The 26,748-nt window shown below is 44.1% G+C and overlaps 1 protein-coding gene across 2 annotated transcripts in view; it reads right to left on the minus strand.

Annotated features, from left to right (window-relative positions):
* Positions 1–1,202: 1,202 nt before the first annotated feature.
* LOC111142094 (dual specificity phosphatase 16) overlaps positions 1,203–26,748 on the minus strand; it is a 74,285-nt gene continuing 48,739 nt past the window's right edge. For both annotated transcript variants that reach the window (XM_022495045.1, XM_022495046.1), the window contains exons 5-8: positions 21,768–21,931; positions 11,066–11,225; positions 5,761–5,884; positions 1,203–3,709 (exon numbers count right to left, since the gene is read on the minus strand). In XM_022495045.1, the coding sequence (XP_022350753.1) occupies positions 2,533–3,709; positions 5,761–5,884; positions 11,066–11,225; positions 21,768–21,931 (1,625 nt within the window). In that variant the 3' untranslated portion in view covers positions 1,203–2,532. The remainder of the gene's footprint in view (positions 3,710–5,760; positions 5,885–11,065; positions 11,226–21,767; positions 21,932–26,748) is intronic.

Here is a 26,748-nt window from a genome sequence, read left to right on the forward strand (position 1 = left end):
CATGAACATCAAAATGAGAAATGCACAATGTAACCATTCAACAGCATCTTACTCCAAAAGAACACTATATTCATATTAAACATTTATACAGTCTTCCCACCTCACTTTACAAATGTCAACCACAGTCCAGCCTTTCTCACACACAATCTAGTTTTGCTCTTTAGGAATCACGGTTCAGTGTCCTGCTGGCAGACTCCAGGGCGTGCCCTACAAGCCCCTACAGCAGAGAGCAGCCAGCCTCCCCACGCAGGGGCAGGGGCAGGGCTCGCCCCGGGGCCCCGCAGTCTCCGGCCAGAGAACTGTGTATCTGACATACGCAGTCGAGACCGAAGGCTGTAGGGCAGGACTACCTCACAGTCACGGGAAAGAAGGGGACCACGGCCAGGAGAAACCCCGAACGATGGAAGTCTCCCCCACAACCCTCCTGGGACAGACTTAACACTGGAGCTCTTGTTTTCATTTCTTAAAAATGTTCCACAGTTATGACCAGACTCTGGAGAACAAATGAGCTCTTCCATGCTTGGTGTATACAGAACACCTCAAAAATTACTCCTTGAGAATGTCTGATTACACCCCAGATTTAAATGTATGTGTTAAAACTAACATCATTTAACAGAACTTTTTCCATACAGGAACACTGAGCTCCCTATGCAGTGTCCTCTCTTCCTGCCTTCATTTTATACCCGGATCACAGCACGTTACCTGTGCACGAGCGAGCGGTTCTGTTACGCACTGCTTGGAATCACCATGAGCAAGTCCGTTCTGAATCACATCATTCATTCTGTGCTGGTTTCAGCAGTCATCATAGGAAACATGAAGTCACATCCTAGTTGAAGGACTATCCATTTCTCAAACACAGAAAAACCTGAGATATGAGTCAGCAACTAGCTACACTTACAGTAAAGAAAAATGACAACACCCCCACCCCCCCCCCCCCCGCAAAAAAAAAGCTGCTGACGTGAATTAAGGCTTCAAAAGAGGACCATACTGTAGCTGACAAGACTCAAGCCGGGAAGTTTAAAAGCAGGTATGTACTAATCACTTGTGTACTCTTAACTCCTCTATTTTCAGCTGCCAGGATTGAGTCCATACAGTGATTGTAGGTCAAAGACTGAGAGACCACCTTGGTCCCGCTCCATTTTGATATGTCCTTTCTACTAAAAAAAAAAAAAAAAAAAAAAAAAAAAAATGGCCAGAGATACTTTCTGAGAATAGCTTGGCTGTGGCTTCCCACTCCACTCACAAAAGCCAGCCACCTTCCCCTCACCTTCCTATACTGTTTTATTCAGAACCCTCCTCATTGAACTAGCCTCTCAGCCCTATTAGTAAATTGGAAAGTGTGAGGAAATTACAGAACTACGTCCTTCAACACAGTCTCAGGGGAACAAAACCATTGAGAAAAATGAGTTTCCTGGCTCTCCTTAGCAATTTTAATTCTTTAATCTTTCCAGAGCTTTTCTCCCTCGTGATAGTTTCCTGTAAAAGTCTACCTGTTAGGTTTTTTGTAAAAAACCTATCTGTGCAAAGAAATCGAAATGGAAAAAAATCTACTTTGGCTGAGAACTTGAAGGTGCTGCTGTTCTACCAACCCAAATAAGTTCACATCTGGCTTCAACCAAGTTCATCTTTATTTAAAGGATTAACAACCCCATTTGGAACAATTCTTTGATTCACATGGAGGGAGGAAGACTTGTGTAGCCTCCCGACCTACCTTAAATCATTACAAGGCCAGGTCCCTGGCTGTTCAATTGAATCCTAGACGGTTCCCCTTCTCTTCGTCAAGCCGAGAAGAAAAAATTAACTACCACCATCCAGGCCCAACTGGAAATTTGTGCAGAGACAGTCTGAATTGGCCTGCAAAGTGTGACTAGCTACCTACCTATTCACAACGCCTAGAAGACAGGCTACCGGACTCGGTAGTGGTAAAAGCCCCAACTTTCAGTCTGAGGTACTGGGTTTGCTCTGAAGTCGACCTTGGCAAGGCCCCTAATGGTGTGTGCAGCAGAATGAGGCTCGCGGCACTCGGCTGCCACGTGAGCTTGGGTGTGCGAGTCCACTTTGGATGGGCTCACTTCTCTTGCGTTTACGGTGAGGTTCTGTCCCTGATGGGGTCTACCCGCCCAACCCACGAGCTGGCTCAGTCTCAGCGCTAAGGTGCACTACGGAGGGGGCCGGACAGGGGCTAGCACTCGAGAGCTCTTATAGCACAACACGAACATGGGAGGGCATGTCATCCTCCACCACCCAAACTGGACTCAGTAGGAACAAGAGGATGTGCAATGCGCTGCATACAATTTCTCATCTGGCGGGGAGGACATCTAGCATCTGCCCATCCACTCTTGTTGAGAAAGAGCAGCTGCTCTCAAGTGCAGACGCTGAGAGAGCAGCTGTGTTGATCCATCATTTGCTTTTACACCATAGCTCCATTTTCCAAAAATATATATGTATGTACATATATATATTTCAGATTTACAGGGAATATTTTTGTGAACAAGAAAGTACTATCCATAGAAGCCCGCAGGGTCTTCCTTCTCAGGAGACCTCAATGATTTCCATGCTGCCCGAAAAGCTGGACTGGCTGCCCACTTTGCCCAGTTCTTCCCGCGACCTGTTCTCCGACATGATGCTCTCGCCGAATTCCATCTGGCAGCTTCTGCGCTTCAGCTGCTTTTCGAACGGGCTCTCCTCGTGCCAGCTCCGCCGGGAGTCGGCCCTGTCGCTGGGCTTCTGCCGCCGGCGCACGGAGTAGAGCGGGTCGCCGCAGGTGGGCAGCTGGCTGCAGCTGTAGGCCGAGTAGCCGCCGCCGCCCCCGTAGACGGCTGAGGCCGAGCAGAAGCGAGGGGGCTCCGGGCCGAAATACCAGCTGCCGGTCAGGGAAGGGGCAGAGGTGTGGGGAGCCAAGATGTCCGAGTGCCAGCCCTTGAGGCCCAGGCCGGCGGCGGACTTGGCGAGGTGCTGCTGGCTGGCGGACAGGCCGAAGAGGAAGCTGGCGGGGCGGTTGTCCTCCATGCTCCCGCTCCGCTGCAGCGGGGAGAAGAGGGGCCGCGGGGCGGCGCCCCCGGCGCTGGTTCTTCCCGTGTGCAGCCGCTTCCCCGGGCCCTCAGGGGGCCTGGCCGGCTGAGGCTTCTCGGGGAGTCTGGCTTCCTCCTTGTCCGGGCTGCTCTCGGGGGTCTGCTCCGACACTTCCTCCACCGGAGAGAACTGGCAGAGCTTGGTGGCCCCCTCCAGACTCGCGGAAGGCTTGTAGTATTCCAGAGCCTCTTCTGAGGACGGGAAACCGTGCAAGGACGCCGCCACACTGGCCGAGTACGAAAGGGATTTGATGTCCAGAGAGAAGGAGCGCTTGAGCTTACTGCTGTCCTCTCGCTTGCCTGACGGCAGGTGGAGGCTGCCGAGCGCCTGCACCAGGGGGCCGTCCTCCAGCAGCGAGGGCTGCAGGCCGGGTGCTCCGGCGGGATGTGCGGGCCGCTGCCCCGCCGCCTCGGAGGGAGCGCAGTTAGCACAGGGTGGGCTGAGGCCCAGCTCGTGCTTCTGTGCACCCTCGGAGCCCGCAGGGACGGCTTCATGGGGCTTCTCCAGGTGCAGCAGCTTGAGTTTGCTCTTCGGCCCTGATGCACCCATCTGGTTCTTGATCTTCTTCTCATAGTCTAGGAGCTGGCCCAGAAAATTGAAGTTTGGAGATATAGTAGGTCTTTTTTCTTTCACAAATCTGTGAAGAGAGCAAAGGCACAAAAATCGTAAATTTTGCAGCTGTACTTTATCTTTAAAATAGCTAGAAAATAGAATATTAAGTAAAAGGGAATTATTAGAACCTCCGAGATACCTATGGGAAGATGACTAGTATGAAAGTTCAGGGAGACATACATGTCCCTGGAGCATGCTAGAAAGACAGGGGCCAGGCTCCCAAAGCTCTAGTTTCAGCCTTCTTGTGCTCGCTTCGGCAGCACATATACTAGTTTCAGCCTTCTTATTTTCAAGGACCCACAGTTTCCAATGCAACCGACAAGCAAAGATTCTGTCCTAACCACCCCTGCCCCAACCCCAGCGCCGGTGCCGCTGTCACAAGTACAGACTGAGAGCCACTCTCCAGCTTTCCCTGTATCGTGCCTTCTCAAAGTCCCCACAGTCACTTCCTCAGGACATTGCATGTTTTAATTAATGATAAGAAAAGTGGTTATCAGGTGACCAGAGCATCAAAGCACACACTCAAATTCCTTCTGTCTCCACCATGACGGAGTCATCAGCTCTCAGGTGGCTTTGTGTGCTAAGCACTGGGCTACTGCATTAGACAGAGTATTATCTCATTCAGTCCCCAAAACTACCCATGTCAGGGGGGTATTTTACCCCATCATATAGGGACACAAAGTCCCTAAGTGACTTGCCCAGAATCACACAGCTGGGATTCAAAACCAGGCCTAATGTCTGGGTCCATTTTTATAACTACTGTGTTAAAAAGAATCATCAAGGGGCACCTGGGTGGCTCAGTGGGTTAAAGCCTCTGCCTTTGGCTCAGGTCATGATCCCAGGGTCCTGGGATCGAGCCCCGCATCGGGCTCTCTGCTCAGCAGGGAGCCTTGCTTTCCTCTCTCTCTCTCTCTGCCTAATTGTGATCTCTGTCTGTCAAATAAATAAATAAAATCTTAAAAAAAGAATCATCAAGGGGTAAAAACTAGTAATAAATAGCTTTTATGTTTAATTGTGGAAACAGACTATTAGACGAATTCATTGACTACTGACCTTCACAGACACCCTGCCAAAGAAGCAGGAGTGAAACCACAGTGAGGATTTGTACTTGAACACAGATAGAGGAAAATCACAAACTCTTTGGAAATCAAGTAACCTAAAGCAAACTGAGGTCAGAAACAACTGGCCCCACCGTAACAAATATAAACGTAGGGTCCTCGTAATAAGACCTGGTAACGTGACAGAAGAGTGCCTTTCCTTCTGCTTCTGAAATGGTGCCAGAAGCCCTGTGGGGAGAAGAGCCTGAATGGGGGACGAGGGAACTGATGGAGACCAAGGTAGGACCCTTCTCCTCCAGGCTCACTCCTCGAATGAGAAGCTGCTTGGGCAGCCCATTTCTTTCCAGATCTTCCAATGTGAGAAAAAAGTCCAATTGTTACAACAGGCCTGCTTCCTGCACCCGTATGTACTGGCTCTCTATCACATGGGAACTCCCCACCTCTATCCGCTAAGTGCACAGGGGCCCCCGATTCACCCCCAGGGCACAAACCCTGGTCCTGTGCGCGCTTGCCATTTGCCTGCCCTCCACTTGGCCCAAGGGTGGAGAGAGAGATCCAGTCAAAATGCAGACTCTGGGCAACTCTAGAATGTAGGACATTGGACTCAGTAAACGTATTTTGACAATTACTTGCTCTTGGGCTTTTTCCTCACAGTGATGGAGGCACAAAGCTTGAAGCAGGAGGAGGAATTCTGTAACGGGTAATCTGCTGGAGCTTTTTTTCCTCAGATATACTTCCCCAGTTAGGAAAAGATATAAACTCACTTAACAGGATGGTGTTCTGTTTAGATTTATTGTTCCTGAAAATTAGAAAGTAGCTGAAGATGAACCCAACACGAGTTTGGGTGGAATTCATGCTAACTTATACAAGTGCATTCTTCTCTGGTCTTTGAAAAACCATTTAAAAATCCAGTCACCTGTATGGCATGTAATTAAAATAGTCCTGATTTGCTTTAATTTGGTTACATGCCCTCCTCTCCCTTCACACTTCAGGTCACAAGACGCGTTCTCGTCCTCACCTGTAAGCTTCATCTAAGGACATGTCCATCCTCTTCATGATGTAGGCGATGGCGATGGTGGCCGAGCGGGAGATGCCGGCTAAGCAGTGTACCAGGACGCGCCCATTGGAGGCCTTGGCTTTCTCTGCAGGAGTCAAATTTAAAAAAAGGGTCACGAAGAACAACGATGGTCAACAGTGAGATCTTGCTGCCAGTTACTTCCTTTCATCCAATAACTCCGAGTAAATCCCATCTACTTACATATTGTTCCTTTCAATAGTTTCTTAGGAAGATAAAAGGAAGATCACTTCACCATTTACATACAGGACAGCAAAGGGCCAGATGTGTTAGTAAGCACTGAGTCCCCTAACTCAAGCTCGCCTCTTACTCAGTACCTTTCCCAATGGGTTTTTTACATTATTTTTATTTTAATAACTTTCCCTGGCTATACATCCTACATTATGATGACATGATTCTACTTCTTTAGTGTGGAAAATTTCAGAATGCAGAGAAGCGTAAAGAAAATAACTTTACCCATGTTGTCTGACACTCCAACTTCTTTCTAGTTAGGTAAGAGACACTACACTTTTTTACAGTTTTGAGACAGGATTTTCAGTTTTGAGATATAACTGACATATAACATTGTATTTCAGTATAATGTTTTGCTACATATAAGAGGTATGAAAATTTTAAAAATATTTTCTCATTTCAAACATATGTGACATACATTACTAATTTTAAAAATCAGGAGGGTGGGGAGGGAGAGGACTATCACCATACCGCATCAGAATGCAAAAAGATGCCAGGTCAGGGTACTTTTAAAATCCTGACTCATAGAACCTATCTTCCTATAGTTTAGACTTTTCTGTATGTCATAAAGTGGCTCAACTTTATTTGCTGAATTTAAGAAGAAAACCATGTGTGTGCTACGAATCAGGTTTTCCCTTTAACGAGGACCAAGGGAACCCGAACCTTTCCTGGATATCCAGGAGTTCCTGACTACATCATGTCTGTTCCCTACAACAGGGGAGGTGGGACTTTTGGACACTTAGAACCAAGAACATTCAGCCCGACGGTGCTGCCTTCTCTCCCTGTTGAGGGGCTTCAGAAGCTTCCTGGGGGAGTAAGTGAAGTTGCCCAGGCTGCCTGGAACCTGCTAACATGTCAGCCAGCACTAGGACTGCCTCACTCCGGAACAATGACATGCGCGCTTACCTATGAGCCGCAGCCGTGGAGCTCGATTCTCCCCTTTTCGCTCTTGTGTTAGCTGACACCATCAAAAGTTACCAAACCTTATGTCAAAATTCTTGTAACTCACAGATCTCCTGGGACTCGGCTCTGGCAGCTAAATAGTAATATAAGGCCTCTCCAGTCTCCCCACTTCTGTTATAGACATTACAGACTCCTAATGTATATGATTATTCATGATGTACAAAACACATAGGACTTTTGGATAGTATATGAATAATCAGCTTTTCTCTAGATAGTGAAATCGAACATAATGAAACAGTAACAAATGAATATAAATTCTTGAGACAAGGAAATATGTACAAAAAACAGGATAATAAATAAACCCATGTACATCAAGTCCCATGCCTTCCTGGGCCTCTACTGTTCTCTCCCTTGTCTCAACTACACAGTCCTCAGCCTGTACTAATCTTAGTAGTTCCACTTTTGCCTAGGCTGCTAAGAAGCTCAAAGCTGAGTCTTTCACTCAATTTCAATAGGGAACTGTAATTCAGATTTTATTGTACTTTTCTAGCTCCATATTACTTGGTTCTTGCCCTTTGATCCTATTTTAATGTATAGTGTGTGTAATGTGTGTGTTTTTTTATCCTAATCTCATACTGTAAGCTGCTTTAAACTCTTATTGGAAGTAGGCTGGATTTTAATTTTTTTAATTTTATTTATTTAGCTAGTTACAAAGTGTGTGTGCACTCAAGTGGGGAGGTAGGGAGGTGGAGAGCTGGAGGGGAGGTCAGGGGTGGGGGAGGGAGAGAGACAGAATCTTAAGCAGGCTCCATGCTCAGCGTGGAGCCTGACATGGGGCTCGATCTCATGACCCTGAGATCATGACCTGAGCCGAAATCAAGAGTCAGATGCTTAACAACTGAGCCACCTAAGCGCTCCTCAAAAATTTTTTTAAATGTTGACAATATTCTCTCAATTATTTAAAACAGTTATCTCAAAACAAGACTATAAGGCCCTAGAAGGTTCTTGCTTCTAATTACCTCAGAGGGCTTCACACTGGGGATATATTATGCACCCAGTAAATACTGGCTAGCTGACTCATACATACCTTAAAAAGCAATCTTTATAGAAAATGTGAAAAAAGTTGGAAGGAAATAAAATGATAACAGATGTGTTAGGATGTTGAGGTTATAGGTTTCCTTTTCTCTGTTTTTCAAATATTCTGCATTGTACTTTGCTTTTACAATCACGACACTTCTGAGGATGTATTTTAGAAATCTAACTGAGGGGTACCTATGTGGCTCAGTCAGGTAAGCATCTGACTCTTGATTTCAGCTCAGGTCGTCATCTCAGGGTCATGGGATCAAGCCCCATGGGCTCAGTGGGGAGTCTGTTTGGGATTCTCTCTCTCTCCCTTTGCCCCACCCCTCCCCACCCTGTGCATGCACATGCTCTAATAAATACATAAATCTTAAAAAAAAATTCTAAATGAAAATATTCCACTGGATTGGGGTTCGGCTCTTGACAGAAAAGAGTCCTAAAGGGAGTGTTAAAGCAAAGGAAGTCACACACACAGGGAGCTAACAGAGAGAAGGGAAAGGTGTGTTGGGCGGCCGTGCAGGAGGACCCAATAGGCCGCTCAGCCAACAGTCCATCAGGGCCGCTGCACATGCGCCATGGGGCGGGGTGGGCGGAGCAGGGGGCTGCTAGAAAGAAGGTTTCAAAGGTGGGGAGTAGGGGCCGGAGGGCCGGGAATGTCAGGCCAAGGACTGAAGGTTGCTGAACAGGGGGCAGCAAAAGCATGGATGGTGACAACTGGAAAGAAGAAAAGCAGTTTGTCGCTACAGCAGCTCAGGAATAAAAATCGAGGTCAAAAAAGGGCAGAGAGAATAACAAATGGGTAAAGGGGAGCCAGTGAAGATGAGACTTATAAAGGCTAAAAATAAAGAAGCAATCATTGCGCTTACAGAGGACAGCTCTAAGAAAAAAAACTGAAAGAACTTCTCAGAGGATCATTTATAAAACTGCTGTTTAGTAAAACCAGTTATGAGGACAGGATATTCTCCGTCTGTTACTTACTTTAATCGTCACAACTCCCCTCTAAGTACATACACTACCTTCCATTTCCAGATCAGCAAGCTGAGAAGCTTACACCAATCACTTAACTAGTAACCAAGGAAGGCAGGATCCAAATACAATTTGGCTCCAAAGTACATGCTCTGAGTCACCTCCCTGTAGGGCCCACATGCAAACTCAGGACGCGGGGCGCCGAGGGCAGGGTAAGGAGGAAGAGCGCCGGAGGAGCAGCCAGCTGGGACCGGGCACCTCGAAAATGTCCCACAGTCCCAGGCAACCCCAGCTCACTGCTGCCATGGGAACTAAAAATAAAGACAAAACGCCATGAACACTTGAGTTGAAATTTATCTCAATAATAAACAGACAAAACCCCCACAAGCCTGTAAGTCACTCAGCCCTGGAAAGGGGGCAGTTTTCCCACTGTGCACCTGCCAGAACTGACCACGGCAGAGAGCACGGTGGAGGCCAGCAACCGCGGTGACCACGCGCCGGACTCCAAAGGGTTCACACTGAATTACCGGGCTGGGGGCATGGGGAGCAATGGCCCTAGTAAAGAGGGCCGAGCAAGTGAAATACTGGGAAGTATAAATATTTTCGGATATTTCTAATAAATTAGAATACGTATTTGGGTGTGCTTAACCAAGCTGGAACATGGTAAATTCCTTCTGTCTGAACTAAGTGGCAGGACGACCCCAAGGTCTACCAGGAAAGAAGCAAGCAAGCTGGGGCAAAGTTACTCATCTTCTCTTTTCTGCTAACCCTCCCAAAGCGCGAACACTGAGATGAGGTCTCTTCTAAATAGGCCCTGAAACTGCACTTTTAGCTGAGATTAGAGCCAAATGTCTCTGGATTGACATGACAATCAATAGGAACATTAACTTTAAGTGTTACCTTCTAAATAAGCAAAAACAAGGATATATGAATACATCCTAGAAATACAGCGATGGGGCTCATTCATTTGGGAGTTTTATTTGTGAATATTATAAAGTGAATTATCTAAGCCATTTATCTTCTGATGTTTCAAAGACTGCATCCTAGTTAAAGATGAAAACGTGGCAATCTGGAATCTTGAAGGGGAAAAAAAAAAAAGGAGAACTGTTTTGAAATTACTCAAAGTTCCAAAAGCATTATCTAGAAATTCCTCTCTCAGATGAAAGGTATAGTTGAGGGGCTTAATGTACATAATTTCAGATTTTAAAGGGAACCAGTTCTTTTCTTAATTACAGTAACAAATTCAGAGTATTTAATTCGGAGTGCTCAAGCTTATGTGACTAGAGGAAGAAAACATCATGAACTTCTCACATGGAACATCAGGAGCAAAGGGGCTCCTCCTGCTTGTCGAGAGCAAACAGTGAATCTCCCCTGTTGAGCCACTCGTCACTAAAACTGCATTTCAAATACACATCACCAGTTTCCCAGACCAGACCTGATCGTGAGGCACCAAAATGTCACCAAGCACCAGGACTGACAGGCCCGCAAGCAGAACACAGCACAGGATGCGATCAGGGAGTTTTTTTAGATCCCCTACTACTTGAAATTATTGGCACTTGGACTGAGGCTTACAAGTCTCGTGAAATAAAGATGGGATTTGTTTTCACGGGATTTGACTTTTCTCTGGGGAGAACATAGCAGCGAGGTGAAACCAGTTTAAGGAATGCCACCAAAGCTTCCAAGAGTCATTTATGGGATCTGAAAAAATGGCTGAAGTTTAATCCCAGAAGTTTAACTGATTTTCAAACACCTGCCAACATAATCACAGATCTCATCAGAATTAACTGATTTTCAAACACTTGCCAACATAATCACAGATCTCATCAGGATTAACCTCGTGGTGTTCAGGAAGCCAGAATATCAAAAGGCAGTCCCTCAGCAACAGCATGGCACACATGTCACCTTGGCCACTGAGTAAGATAAGCAGCAGCATGTGTTGTTCCTAGACTTACAGAATCTCTGAAATAGGCTCCTTTCCTCTAAAGACAAAAAAGGGAAGGAAGGGGTATACCTGTATATGAGACTATACATAACCCAGAGGACTTATAATACTAGTGGAGCTACTTACCAATGAAATCTACTGATTTGTCCAACCACGGCAAAATTTTCTCACAAAAGCTATCATTCACAGGCACTCGCAGGAAATGAGACTCAGGGATAAAGTCGGGCTTAGGACAGGTATTGCTGGCATTTAACACGTAACTAATCCCATTCTGTTGCATCAGCTCCTGTGGAGGGAGAGAGCAATTAAAGTGATCAACACACCCGCGACAATCATTTTGGAAGAGTGAACTTTAATGATAGGAATTACTGGTTTCCTCGAAATCAGCATTAATTCAATCAGTGAAATCCAAAAACTTAGCACAGTGACATTTAGCGACTTTAGTTTAAAGCAGAATTGTTTTTAAGGGCAAAGAAAGGCTGTTTAAAATAGCATGTTTAAGGGGATGCCTGGCTGGCTTAGAGATTGAGTGTCTGACACTTGGTTTCAGCTGAAGTCATGATCTTGTGGGTCATGAGATCGAGCCCGGTGTTGGGGTCCACGATCATCAGGGAGTCTGCTTGAGATTCTCTCCCGCTGCCTGTCCCCCAATTCTCTTGCGTGCACATGCACTCCATCTCTCTCTCTCTCAAATAAGTAAATCTTTAAAACAATATGCTTGAAGATCACACATCATTAATATAATCAACTCTTTTATCTTCATTACTGAGAAAGAAGTGGAAGAATACAAAATAAAACCAGGACAGTTTACTATGACTTTACAGAGTATAGGTATACACAAGAACATTTTCTTCCCAAATGGAACATGCTGGTTGTTCTGAAAGATAAAGTCCTAGGCAGTCTTGTCGCTCTGAATATTCTCTTTAAAGACTGACTCTATTGCCATTGCTTTAATTATCAGCTCTACATGTTGACGACTTTTAAACATACATTCTCTTTAATTTCCAACCCGTCTTTCCAACTACCTCCTGGGTATCTCTGTTTGCATGTTCCTCAGGCCCTTCAAACTCAAAATGTCAGAAACTCAACACATTATCTCTCTGGGCCCCAAAGTCCCATTTCCTCTCTGTCACCAGAAGTTGGTTTATGGTAATACCATCTACCCAGACACCTGAGCTAGAAAATATGATCAAGTCATCTGTTTTCCTTCACGACCCCCATCCAGATGGTTGCCAGATCCTTTTGGTATCCACCTCCCATTTGTCCTCTCCTCTCTGTTCCCTGCTGCTTCTTGGCCAGCAGGCAGTCCCAACAACAAATGAGCCACCAGGGAGCTCTTGGAAGTTTGTGGTGTTTCATCTCTAAGCCATGAGCAAAAACCAGAGTAATCTTTCTTATAATCAAACATGGGCTAAGTGCTTTGCCCACACTTCAATGTCACCATGTCACTGCCTGCTCCTGTCCAATCCCCCAACGTCACATGTGCACCCACCTTTCCATGCTGCCGTTCACGCCACTCCTGTGCTTTGGAGGCCCTGCTCCTCTTCCTGGTCACTCTCATCCACTTTTCTGACTTTGATGAAGTTAACCTTACTGTGCATTCCTTCCACTGACGCATAACTCACCATTGCACTCTCTGCCCTTCCGAAGCACTTTGTTCAGAGTCCACTGCTGTTCTGAGCAGCTAATGCTGGCCTCTCCTAGCAAGGAGTAAGGTAGTGAGATCTGGGACTGACTCGCACTTATTTTCCTACCTTCAGCAACCAGATACACAGTGGCACTCCATACATGTTTGCTCAACCAACACCCTGTCCACTATTTCCCAGGCAAGTCCCCACGACCCCACTTCCTATAGTTCAAAATGTTCTATGCCTGAAATAATTTTCTTTTAAGCAACTCTGGTCATTTCTTGGAATGGTACCTCCTCTACAAATGTTTTCCAACTACCTGAAAGACAGTTGGTCATTTTCTTCCTATTTTCTCTCCTGAAATATGCCAATTCCCTAAACCTCTTCATTTACCACATTAGGCACAATAAGTATATTTACACAAAGGTAGACTCAATAAATTCAAGCCATGTATGTAACCCTCTCTCAACTGTGAGACGATAATGTCAAGAAACAGTTTTGGGAACCAGGTGAGTTTCCGGGAGTGACCGACTGACCCTGCTTTCATGTGCTTCTGGTAGGTTCACAGTCAGGTTGTGAAGATCTTAATGGTGTTTACTACAACTTTTCAACTTTTGTACATGTAGCAAAGGTCACATTTGTTTTTCCATGCTGAGATTACTGCCACTTGATCAACCGCAGTATCTCCCATGTAAAATGGCAATGGGTCCCTCTGGAGTTAAGGAACCTTTCAAGCCTTTCTTGCCAATGGTCCTTAAATGAAACATTTTATAGGTCCTTCTCCTATCCACCAACAGGACTACAGACTTATTAAAAGTGAAAGGAGATAGTAACGTCACTTTAAACCCAATTCAGTAATGAAGACCTAGAAGTTTCAGAAGATAACAGGTAGTTCTCCCTATGGACAAAACATGTTACAAATCTATAGTGACTGTCAAATTTGATTTCCCCCATAGAAAGAATGTAACAATGTATGCTTTTGACAAGTAGCTTCATAACCTTCAGTTTATAGAAATGGCCACTGAACCTAAATTCAATCAAAAAATATTTGTTGAGCACCTTTGCTAGAGGCTTATTAATAATATATTATGGTACATAATACATATTAATAAAATATCTACCAGAATAATATTTAACAGTTAATGAATCCCTACTATTTCCAAGTACTGTGCTGAACATTTAAATAGACAATCTCTTGAGGATGTGGAGAAGGGGGAGCCCTCGACACTGCTGGTGAGAATGCTAACTGGGGCAGCCATTCTGGAAAACAGTATGGAGTCTCCTCACAAAGTTAAAACTAGAACTATGATCCAGTAATGGCATTACTGGGTATTTACCCAAATAATACAAGAACACTAATTCAAAGGCATACATGCATCCTATGTTATAGCAGCATTATTTACAATAGCCAAATAATGGAAGTAGCCCAAGTGTCCATGGATAGATGAAAGGATAAAGAAGATCACACACACACACACACACACACACACACACACACACACACAAATACTATTTGGCCATAAAAAAGAATGAAATCTTGCCATTTGCAATGACATGGATGGAGCTAGCTTAGCACATAACGCTAAATGATCTAAGTCAGAGAAAGGTAAATGCCATATGATTTCAACTTCTATGTGGAATCTACAAAACAAACAAGGGAAGAAAAAGAGACAAAGCAAGAAACAAACTCTTAACTCCAGAGCACACCCTGTGGTTACCAGAGGGGAGTGAGTGGGGGATGAGGAAGTAGGTGATGGGGATAAAGGAGTGCACTGGTCTCGATGAGCCCGGTGACAGACAAAGGGAAGTGCTGAGTCACTACAGCACACAGCTGGAAGTAACAGAATGCTGCATGTTAAGGACGCTGGAATTAAAAACTTAACAAATACACAGATGGTCTCACTTCATTCTCACAACCACTTCTGCCGTGGGTACTATTATTATCCTCACTTTAAAAATGGGGAAACTGAGGTTTGGAAAGGCTACATGTTTGCCAAGTCACACAGATAGCGAGTGATCTAGAGTCAAGATTCATATCCAAGTACACATCTGTCTCCAGAATCCGTCCTGAGTCGCCATGCTCCCATGCAAGTTGGATGGAGCAACAAGGTAACTAGCCTACATACACACGTTCTTTCTAACTAAATGAAGCAATATAAAGTTTAACTTCATTCTTTATGCTCTTTTCAACTATCACTAATAAATTAGAAAGTTAAAGGGCACCACTCTGGCTGTAAACTTCTACAGCTGCGCAGTGAGGATGAGCTGCGGTGTGCCCAGCAGCTCACAGCTGCCACACCCCCAGTGCAGGAACCCCTTGACTCTAGGGGTTCATGAAAAGGACACCCTTAGATAATCCAAGCTCACAAAGCTATTGTAATTCAAAACAGTATTTTTCAGGGGCGCCTGGGTGGCTCAGTGGGTTAAAGCCTCTGCCTTCAGCTCAGGTCATGATCCCGGGGTTCTGGGATCGCATCGGGCTCTCTGCTCGGCAGGGAGCCTGCTTCCTCCTCTCTCTCTCTGCCTGCCTCTCTGCTTACTTGTAATCTCTCTCTCTGTCAAATAAAATCTTTAAAAAAAAAAAAGTATTTTTCACTTATAAAACAATATACCATAATAGATACATTTAAGTAATGTTTTTTTTTTTTTAAAGGTTTTGGTGGGGGGCAGTAATGTCTATACCCAATGTGGGGCTTGAACTCATGACCCTGAGATCAAGAGTCCCATGCTCTTCTGAGCCTGTCCGGTGCCCCAGCAGTTTTACTTTAAACAACTGGCAAAAGAGGGAAAGGGGAATCAGACATTAATGTATTAAAACTCAGTGATGTTAAAATAAACACGAAATGAGAAAAAAGGAAATGATCTCAATGATAAATATAACTTGATTTATAAACATTTTATTGCAAAAAAATCGACTTAAATCAATTATCAGTTATAAAATAGGACTTGATAAATTAAACATGGCCAATTTTAAAATCAAAGAGGCAAACAAAAAAAAATCCTAAAATGTTATCATGTAAAATTTAAATATGATTTGGCTGCTAAATTAAATACAATACATAATCTGGATTGGCAGGTATACATCAGTGAAAAAGTTAAAAGAAGAAATCATTAAAAATGATACATTACATTTGAAACATTTCATTTTCATTTAAAACAAATAAATACATGAATTCACTAATTTCTGGTGCAGAACCACGTTTTTGTTTGTTTGCTTGTTTTTTGGTAGGAGTTGGCTGATTGGCGTTCTTAAGCAAATCACAACCAAATGCATCTACTACTTTAGAGTTTCCATTTCTTTGAAGAAGAGCAAAAACTTATAGAACAACATCAGTACAGAATCCTGGAGTATGACCCCTGGGTATTTTACAGTTGCCTTCTGCCCTAGTTTAGACAGAAAAAATATAAAGCAAATCTGTTTTTCCTGAATCTTCCCAAAACATTTACCTTAGGTCATAGAAAAACATCTCTCTTCCTTCCCTCATTCATATTTCATGAGTGTATGTAATATTTTAATTACTGTGCACAATGATAATAACAAGGCCACTGGCCTACAGGTCCGAGAACACACACAGTGCCTCCCAGTGAGCGCGTGGTTCCAGGGGGAGAAGCAGCTGCTCCTAGGTCAAGCGCCTTCTGCCCTCCACAGGGTGGCACCAGCTGGGGCTCTCGGCTGCGATGGCGCTGGATCTCTGAGGCCCTGAGTTTCAGGCAGCTATACACACTAGTAACCTGCTCTCTTGATTATTTTTACAAATGTACATACACGTGGCTGAGAGGGCATCTTAGTCAATGTCAGTGGAACCGGGATGGAACTATAATTATGAAGAATGGGCTGTTTTACAGAATAATAATCGCTTTTATTACAGATGAATGTCAATGACTTCTTACTGTGTTATAAAGAGGTATTTATGAAATTCATTCCATTTTTAGTATGTGTATAAAACATACACAACTGAATATTACTCTGTCCCATAATTAAACATCACAGTCTGTAAGCTTCCAGTGGGCACTCGTTATGCTGTTTAATATTTAGCTCAACTTTGTGCTAAGTCGGCCAACATGTGCCTTCTACTGACAAAATGATCTTTCCTGCCCTTGAACAATCCTTCTGATACCTTGGCCTCTCAGTTCTTTGAACTTCTCACCTTGACCACTCACTGAGACCCGGTCTGGTCTTGGTCATTACCAACAACCAGCACCCAGCCCGAATCTCGACCTCACACACCCCACTCTTGGACTCTTCCTCCTGTCCTTCCGGCTTGCTGTCTCTTATACCACTACTCTCGGAATCCTTCAATTCCCCAGGATCCACACGCTGCTGATCCCACCTCCTTTTCTTTCTGTCCTTTATCCTCATGATGTCTGCCTTCATGCCTTGCTCGAGTGAAATTCTGTGGTCAGTCATTATAAACCACTTCCCTGCTTCCACCCTCTTTTGTCCCACTAGGCTTCTTCACAGTCACTTGGTGATTGTGCAGCCCTGGGTAAATCTCATTCCCCACCTGGTCTGCATCTGCACCCACGCAGCTGAATGCGGCCAGGGAGAAACGCTCAACAAGGCTGCTCAGTCTCACTTCTGACTCATGCTCCTCAGTAGTCATTTTATTTCCCTAGTCCCTCCACTTTCCCTCTCTCCTAGACACCATCCCACCCACTTCCCTTTTTCTTCAAAAGAAAATCCTCATTCTCAGCTGATAGACGATCTTGTTTCCTATGACACTGAAAAAGGTGAAACAATCAGAAGCAAATTTGTATAAATTTCCACGAACCAAATTTACCTTTTTGGCAGCACACACACCTGTATGCTCGGCCTTCCCTCCTACGGCATGGATGAACTCAGTGTGGCAGGAATAATTAAAAGTATATGGGATGTGGCCCAGAAAAACCAGAGCACCACCTAGCACACTACCATTCATGACGTGCATGATCTTGGGTAGGTCACCTAACCTCGCTCAGCTTTGGTTTCCTCACCTGTAAGATAGGGTTAATGATGTCTATTTTGTAAAGCTATCTGAGGACAAAATAACAGGCACATAATGTAAGAGTCTCATTAAATGTTAGTTCCCTTACTTTATCTTATTTTATAAACAGCTTGTGAGAATGTAAATTGGCACAGATACTATGAAAAATGGTATGGAGGTTCCTGAAAATATCAGAAATAAAACTACCATAGGATCCAACAATTCCACTTCTGAGTGGGTATCTGCAGAAACTGAAAACACTAACTTGATGAGATCTCTGCGCGCCCATGTTCACTGCATCATTATTCACAACAGTCAAGACATGGAAGCAACCTAAGTGGCCCGTCGACCGATGAACCTATAAAGATGTGGTATATACGTGCACAATGCAGTGTTCCTCAGCCATTAAAAAAGAATGAGATCTTGCCTTTGGCAACAACATGGATGAACTTGAGGACATTATCCTCAGTGAAATAAGTCAGAGAAAGACAAACACTGTCTGATAGCACATGTGGAGTCAAAAGGAATCTAATCTACTCAAAGATACAGAGAACATATATGAGGGTGGGGTGAAGGTGGTCAGAAGGGACAGACTTCCAATAATAAATACCTATAGTATAGCGGATGTAGTTCATAATTGTCTACTGTATATCTGAAAGATGCTAAGAGAGTAGATCTTAAAAATTCTCATCACAAGGGGCGCCTGGGAGGCACAGTGGGTTAAAGCCTCTGCCTTCGGCTCAGGTCATCATCCCAGGATACTGGGATGGAGCCCCACATGGGGCTTCCTGCTCAGCAGTGAGCCTGCTTCCCCCTCTCACTCTCTGCCTGCCTCTCTGCCTACTTGTGATCTCTGTCAAATAAATAAATAAAATCTTAAAAAAATTCTCATCACAAGAAAAAAGTGTAACTGTGTGGTGACAGACGTTAACTAGACTTACTGTGGTTTTACAGTATATGAAAATAGCAAATCATGTATACTTGAAACCTTATATATGTCAATTACATCTCAATAAAAAATAGCTTCTATATCATACAGTATATGAATTATGTCTCAAAAAGTTGCCCCCCTCCAAACAAGTCATGTACATTTTTCACTAATTCAAACGGTCTTCTTCTCATTGGCCTTAAGTAGGACAGTTACACTGAATACAGCAGGCTGGATATAAAAAGGGTTCATCTGTCCCTTGAGACTGTCCCTTGAGAATTTAAAAATTGGATTCTGGCTTCAATATACAATTAAGAAAACTTCCAGAAATGGCATTTTCTAGTAAAAAAAAAAACAATCTTTATTTTATTATTTTATTATTAATTACGATTTCCATTCACAATTCTTTCCCTTTAAAACTTTCTGTCTCCTAAACCATGAAATAAACTTTGTCCTGTAGTTGGACTGGTTTCTAAGTAGGGTTCTATGATCTGTTGATGCAGACTGTGGAGTAGTATATGGGACACAGACCAACATATACCAATATACATATTGATATAAAGAGAGATAGATAAAACTGCTCTATTTGATCAAGTTTCCCATGCTCAGCTAGACTGAGGAGAGATGGCACATTAAATCACCACAGGCATCACAGTTCTAGATAATGGAACTGTAATTTTTCTTTCTGAAGTCAATTCAGTAAGTAATTTTGCATTTGCCACTCCTTTTGCCTTCAAAACTGACCTTAAGTCCTATCTCCTCCATCACCTTCCTCAACCAACCACACCCACTGTAGCTAGCAGCTTGTACGCTGGGCCTCTTGCTGAGAGTAACCAGGGTCCTTACAGACCAGGAACTGTCCTTGGTGCTTGGCACGCGTCACTTCATTGGAACCTGACATGAACGCTAGAAGGCAGGATCATGGCAGTTCGTAGGTGAGGAAGCCCAGATTCAGCAGCTCAGCTAACCTGATCTGGCTGGTGAGGCGGAGCCCCGGACGCTGGACTGGCCAGCTCCGAGGCCGGCTCTCCACCGTGAGGCCATGCTGCCCTGCCAGTGGGTCTACAGTCAGTCATCCCGTCTTGTGCATCACTGTGGAATGAATAGGTCTTGTCTAACCAAATTGCACAATGTGTGGTGTATTTTTACTGATAACTTCGATCTGTTGTCTTCCTAGGCCATATATATGGAAAGGCAGTCTTCTGTGTCTAGGCTAACTCTGGTAAGAAAACAACAGAGAAAGAGCAGCCATCCCAGTGCCTGCGGAAGACCAGCAACTCTGCATGTTAAACGAGGGAATGAACAAGCAGCACACTGACAGCACAGTTTCCCGGGGCGGGGGTGGGGGGGCAGCAGAACCTCAGGGAAGCCTCAGGAAAGTTTAAATCACAGAGCTGAGCAGGAAGATCAGTTCAAGCTATCCTGAAATAGAGGCACATCTGGTCCCAAATTCATCTGCTGAGCGATGCTGCATAATTCATCTAATATTTCTGTAATATTGGCTTCCTCATTTATCAAAGAAAGACTCACTACATGATCGCTGAAATCCCATTAAGCACTTTGATTCTTCTCAACAATGAATCCATAGGCCAATATGAGTTTCTACTCACCACTTTCAAAGCATGCTGACCTCTTACCATCCTCTAGTCTACACATCTGTTTTCAAGAAGTTTCCTGACAGTCTTCCACAGAAACTCCTTGCCCAGGTTGTTTTCCCCATGAACTTCCATAAGTCCACTCCTCCCCCTATGACCACCTTCTCCCAATGCATCTGTGGACGTATCCTGTTCAGTATTCACTGAGAAGCCAATTAAAGGAGGGAAAAAAGCACCCTTTTCCCCATCCTTGACTCCAGGGTCCAGTTTAACTGCTCTCACCTTGCAGGCGCTCACAGAGTTATTATATGATACAGTTGTTAAACCTGGAAACAGCACATAGCAAAAATGGGCCATTTAATGTAATGTCAAAAGCAACAGAAATTATCTATAATGCAATTATTTGTAAAATAACCTGCTGACTGGTTACTTTTTTTTTTTTTTTTTTTAAACTGGGGGGTAATTCTGAGCAAGATTCTTAACTAGGAATTTTATTTCATTTTCTGAATTGAGGATTAACTAAAGCATCTTCAGCTTTGCCCCAGGGATGCATGTGACTCTAGGAAATTAATTTTGCTTCTGTGACACAGTCTATCTCTAAAAGAGAATTAATATTAATCATATGTTCAAAGGAACTGTGACCCCACCAGAAAAGGCTCAATACAAGTACAAACTATCAAATTTCAAATATATCCCAATAAAAGACATATTAACAACAGTGTTGAGGCAAAATTTGAGAGAGGCAGGAGTTTTAAAAACAAAAAAGAGAAATGAAAGAATGCCTCATCGCAGCCCGATAGGGTATTTCTGCTTTTCACATGCTAACACAAGCAAGTGCGGAAGTTAGTTTTAGGGTCAACCCAATGCTTTCAGCTACCCAGGGAAAAAATGTTAAGTTATCCCCCTCCTACAGGAAAGTTGTACCTGTAAATCACCAACAGGTCAATTAACATTTTGCTTTTTCTATTATAGGTGGTGTAAAAAGAGGTTTTAGAGAAAAACCACTATTCTTGGCAGCGAGAACACTGGCTCCCAGCACTACTGGTTAAGAGCATATGAGCTATGGAGACAGAGCTCAGTTCTACGACTATTAACATTTGTACCTTCAGATACTCAGTGGTACTAATACAGGTTCCTGTGTTAGGCACACTATGTTCAGCAGTGAGAATCCATGCTCTTTCCTCTTCTTTCTCAATGAAACTGCTCCAGCGAACTTCTGACAGGGGAGCCTGAAATGCATGCCCTTAGCCCTGGCCTCACCATCTTATTCCCAACCCCCATCCCTCCGGCCAGAGGTCCTTCTTCAATCCAAGCCTAAGCCCAGTTCCTTTCTAGTGTGCCTCAGTAAATACATTCCTAAATGTGAAATCTAGGAAGTCAAAGCCTTCCTGAGTATGCCCAATTACTACAACAGAGAAAATGAATACCCTAAGAAAATAAAGCTAAACTTTTGAAAAATCCTGTCCTATTCCAGGACCTTCGAGAAATAAGCCAATACGATAACAGATTAGGCTTCTTGTGGCAATCAGTAACATCAAACAAAACAGCCCTCTAGAACATAACCCAACCAACCAGCCGCTCACAGGGAGCCACACTGAGCACGGGGTACTTCCTTTCTGGAAGCAGCAGGTGCTTCAAATGACAGCGAACAGGCAATCAGTTTCTCCAGCTGCTAACAAACCCTGTAGTGAAAGAGGTTTTCAAAGCACCCACCTTGTTGAGGACATCTCGCTGGCAGCCGAGATAAAGATTGGGAAGAATTCGGGTTGGCCCAATGTTGGCAACAGGTAGGCAAGGCTGAGAAATGCAGGTAGGGACTAGAGCAGATTTTCCTTCACAGAGGCCAGGGAAACAACGGGAGAACTCCGCAAACCCACCTAAGAATAAACATCATAGAATTATGCCATATACAAAGATAAAAATCAGCCGTCAGGGGAACTGCTCAAACAAAACGGTTTAAAACCAGGGGCGCCCAGCTGGCTCACTCAGTTAAACGTCTGCCTTTGGCTCAGGTCGTGATCTGGGTTCATGCCCTGCATTGGGCTCCCTGCTCAGCGGGGAGTCTTCTCCCTCTGCCTCTTCCCCGCCACCCCCACCCTGCTCATGCTCTCTCTCTCTGACAAATGAATAAATAAAATCAAAATCTTTAAAAAAAAAAAAAAAAAAAAAAAAGACAAAAGCAAATCCCACAGATGCAGGTTGGCACCCCTGCACACGCACTCCCGTCCGCAGGTACCAGCCGCTAGGTATGGCACACAGCCCGGCACCGAGCCTTGGCTTCTGGGGCCACAAGAGGGGGTGCGGCCCTGAGGACACTTAGGACTCCTCTCGTCCTCTCCATCTCCAACATTACATATCCTATATTTCCTCCCTGTTCCCCATCCCCCAAAGGAATGCTTTTCTGTGGAACTTAAAGAGAATTTAAAATAAGTAGCAAATAACCAAGCCAAGACAAATATTCACAGGAGCAAAATGAGGATATTAAAAAAAAAAAAAAGTGAACTGAAGCCAGATGTTATTTCTTCAAAATAAAACTGATCAAGTTAAAAATTCTTCCTAGAATTAACTTAAAATCTTCCTACTATACAGGTTGTTTCATTTCAAAGGTATCACAAACATACACACCCCTCTTCTTGCAAATATTCTCCACAGCAAGCCCTTGAAATTCCTGGACAGTGAATCAAAGTTCCCATAATCACCATGGATTCCAGACTCCGCGGTTCATTTTGCTGAGCACTATGAAGAAGTGGTGACAGACCCTAACTGCTTAGGGGACATAAAGGACTCGTGCCAAGATTCCTAGACCCAGGAGAATCCTGTTCTTCCTAGTCCAGTCCTTACAATGATCTGCTCTATGACCTTCATTAAGACACAATCTTGCCGTTTCGTAACGGAGAGCACTCTGTCCAGCCACAAGAGACACATTCACCTCCTCTGGAAAAGAAAAAATGAGCAAGGTCTTCCCTGGGTTCTCCAACCTAAATATTCCTCGCTATCCACATCCAGACCCAGAACCTAAAGATTCTGAGAAATTTTCAGAGAAATCCTCTGCAGCCAAACCCTCACTACTTGCTAAGTTCAAAGTCAGGAAGCAAAGAGATTTGGATCACAGGAAATACTTGTATATTTTTAGTACTATTTAATCAAAAAAATTAACATGTTATTAGGAGTCAAGGAAACCCTCACTTTTACCTCTTCAATCAAGCCTTAAACAAGATACTAAAATCTCTTTTAATATTTATCTCCGGATCCTTGAGTTATAGTCTGCTAGTCTTCAGCCCACTCGCAGAAGCTAATACAAAACGTGCTCTCAAAACCTGCCATGCACAGGGAGCTGGGAGATGTCATCCCTACTGTCCCCGGTGGTCATCTGGACTCCTGTGTCTGTTGTCAATGGCTCCACACTGATGCAAGTGAGGGTGGCCGGAAGTCGGTGACAAGTCTGCCACCTGCAAGATGCTGAAGTCCGCATCCCTAGCCTCCTACCTTTCTCGCCAGCAGTGTGCTTACCGAGGTGCTTAAGATAACCCAATGGCAAGAGCAGGTGGTTCCATTACAGAATCCCCCAACTCCTTCAGGTGGCAGACACGGCCCTGGGGACGTGTCCCTGTACAGGTTCGTGGCTTCACCGCCTGCCATTTCCAAGCATGACCTCCAGCCACACAGAAGCCGCTGTGATTTCACACTCCAGCGCTATTCTCCCATCCAGGAATAACACCGCCACTGCCATGCCCTATGCACGCACACTCGGCAAACCACAGACGAGCCCCACGATCGAGCCCCACGATCGAGCCCCACGATCGAGCCCCACGATCGAGCCCCACGATCGAGCCACGATCGAGCCCCACGATCGAGCCCCACGATCGAGCCTTGCGGCGGAGCTGAGCTCAGATACAGTGGGACCCAGCCTCACCTGGGGGGGGCCTCCTCCACCCTCCATCTGCAGCTAATTATTCAGCTACGTCTTGTTAGGATTCACCAGAGACATAAAGGGAAAAAAGCAGTGCTTCTCAGGGTGCATTTCCTAAAGTGTGCTCCCCAGCACTGGGGTCCTGCAGGGAGCAGACAGACAGAGGGGACACTGGCCCAAACAGTCAGAGAAGTGCCGCACACCCTGTCCCTGGGAGAGTCACAGCACACACTAGCATTATTAAAGGCTCCAAAAGGTATCTCCAAAAAAATGAGTTTAATTTAACTCAAAGAAGTTTGGGAAACTTGCTTGACCATGGAGTGTCCCCTGCCATTTCACCCCCTAAAAATCTATTAATAGCTAGGGCAACTCGCACTTAAAGAAATGCTAGCCTAGGGCCAGTGCAAGTATGGAGACAGAGTACTTGCAGAACTCCTACACTCATGACATAACCCACGGGCAACCTCAAGAAAGGGGTCAGCCTCTAATGGCCTATGTATATGAGGGTCACTGATTAGGATTTGTAATTTTGTTCTGTCCCTTCTCAGTCTAGTTGCACAATAGTTATATTCAAGGTGAGGTATGGTTTTTTTCCCTCCAAGTATTTCTTATAACAGTAAGTGTTAAAAGGTCTTACCATTCTTTGCCCATCTCACACCTACCCACCATAATAACTGACAGGCTCTATTTTGATTACAATTTAATTTATTTTGATTAATAAATTAATTTATCAATAAATTATTTTATCAATTTATTAATTGATAAATATTTATTAATCAATTAATTTCTTTGGGTCACAATTTAATGAGTTTAAATGTTAGTTTCTCCTAACTTCTGTGGTTCTGGTGTTTCTATAGGGAACTGTTCTCACATTTTTTCCCTATCCTGGCTCCAAAACACTTCATGGACTGGTGTCTCATTTAAATCCAACAGAACCATATTTCAGTAAACCCTCTCAGAGAAAAAGAGAGACAATCCAAAGAATCTCCATTTGAATTCTATTTTAAATTTATAAGTAATCAGACGTACAAATAATACAAGTGATCAAAGAATTACCTAACATTTACTAAGTGACACATTGCTCTAAGCACTTACAAGTATTTACTCCATCTTCATAACTAGGAGGCGGCTGCTATTACTATTCCCATTCTAGAGATAGGAAAACAGAGGTTCAAAAAGACACAAGGTAACAACTGGTAGAACTAGGATATAAGCCCCAGCTGCCTGGCCCTAGAGACCGTACTGTCAATCGTTGTGCTATAGATCTTCTCCAAATACTATAGGATTAACTCTTAGGATGCAGGGACAGCCTTGCTGATTTCTTTAGGGCCCTGCATGGTGCACCTGGTGACCTAGGTCTCAATACCAAGTTAAAAACAGCCATGGGCCTCTCCCAAACTGATGGCAAAGCCTCACTTCCCCAAAGCCATATATGGTTCAAAAGCTTCAATGAGGGAGAAAAAAGGGAAAGCGGTCTGACATGACTAGAGACACAAGAGACTCTCAATGCTCTCATTTCACACGTAACCAAGAACAGAGCTGACAGCTGAACTAGTTAAGACAGAAACAGTCACTGGTTTGTTCGTGATCACAGTGTGCAAGATGGTGGGGAAGCTGAAGCTGTCCTGAGGACTTCCAGGCCATCCTCCATAATGCAGCTCTCAGAGGGGATACGATTTGGCAGCAATCACCAGCATCGGCCAGCCTGGGCTGTTTGAGGTCAGCTTTATCACTAATTACTACCATGATCCTAAATCAGTTTATCTTGGGAGGTGGGGTGGGGACTCTCAAAGATGAGCGTGGCTCTAGAAAATTCTAAGAGAACAGAAATAAATGAAAGCAAGAAACCTGTTTTTAACCTCAAAACAAAACCAAAAAGCCAAACAAAACAGCAATAACACACTGTAGAACACATTATAAAATAAAAAGAAACTTCTTTTTTACGTATCTTTTCAACTGATCTCAGGCACAAACCCGAAGAGCCTTAAAATATTTAACAGATTTTGTTGAAATCAGAGCACTCATTTAGTGCTCAGTCTGGACTGAAATGTCCCAAACTATGGCTGCTAGTCACTTCCAGAAAACACTACCTCAGCCAAAGAGTACATTTTCCCTGATCTTTATCTAAGACAATGTTCCACTCTGCTAACACCCTCCTTCATTGACAGTTTTTTCCATTCACTGACCTTTCATTCATTGTTGTACTCTAGTGACCCCAGTTTCATTTCATTAATTTACAACAGATGAGACACTGCCTGATTTCCCCGAACTCTTAAAAAACTATCTGCAGCCTCATCAGCCACTCAGTTTTGAAATATGTCTAAAATGTCCTTCTCCCTCTTACAAACCAGACCTAACAAGAAGAAAAGTATAATTCACCTGTGCAAACTTTCTGTTACAAATGGCTGACAGATACAGAACCGTCATCTTCTTTGCCCTGTCATAACCCTCCCCTATCCCCCAGACTCCGTGTTAGACCGCATGACAAGAACACCAGCATCAGTTCACTATCCAGTTGTGCTGAAAATCTTTTTAAATACTTCTAAGGTTGGTCAAGAATTTAACTCACTATCCAATCGCACCACGTTTCTCCTCTCCCTAGATTTTATGGTCTTTACCATCTGGGAATGGAGAAAACATAGTCATGTAACCCAGACGAGCTTCCCAAAGACAGACCTGAATCTAGGAACGGTGGTAACCACTCTCCCCCCTTAGGCTGAAGCATTTGTTTCCAAGAGGAAGACGTGTGTGCAGACACGCCTGGCCCGCAGAGAAATGCGGACA

The sequence above is a fragment of the Enhydra lutris genome, unplaced genomic scaffold, assembly GCF_002288905.1.
Source record: "Enhydra lutris kenyoni isolate GAN:26980312 unplaced genomic scaffold, ASM228890v2 scaffoldscaffold7, whole genome shotgun sequence".
Taxonomy (NCBI): Eukaryota; Metazoa; Chordata; class Mammalia; order Carnivora; family Mustelidae; genus Enhydra; species Enhydra lutris.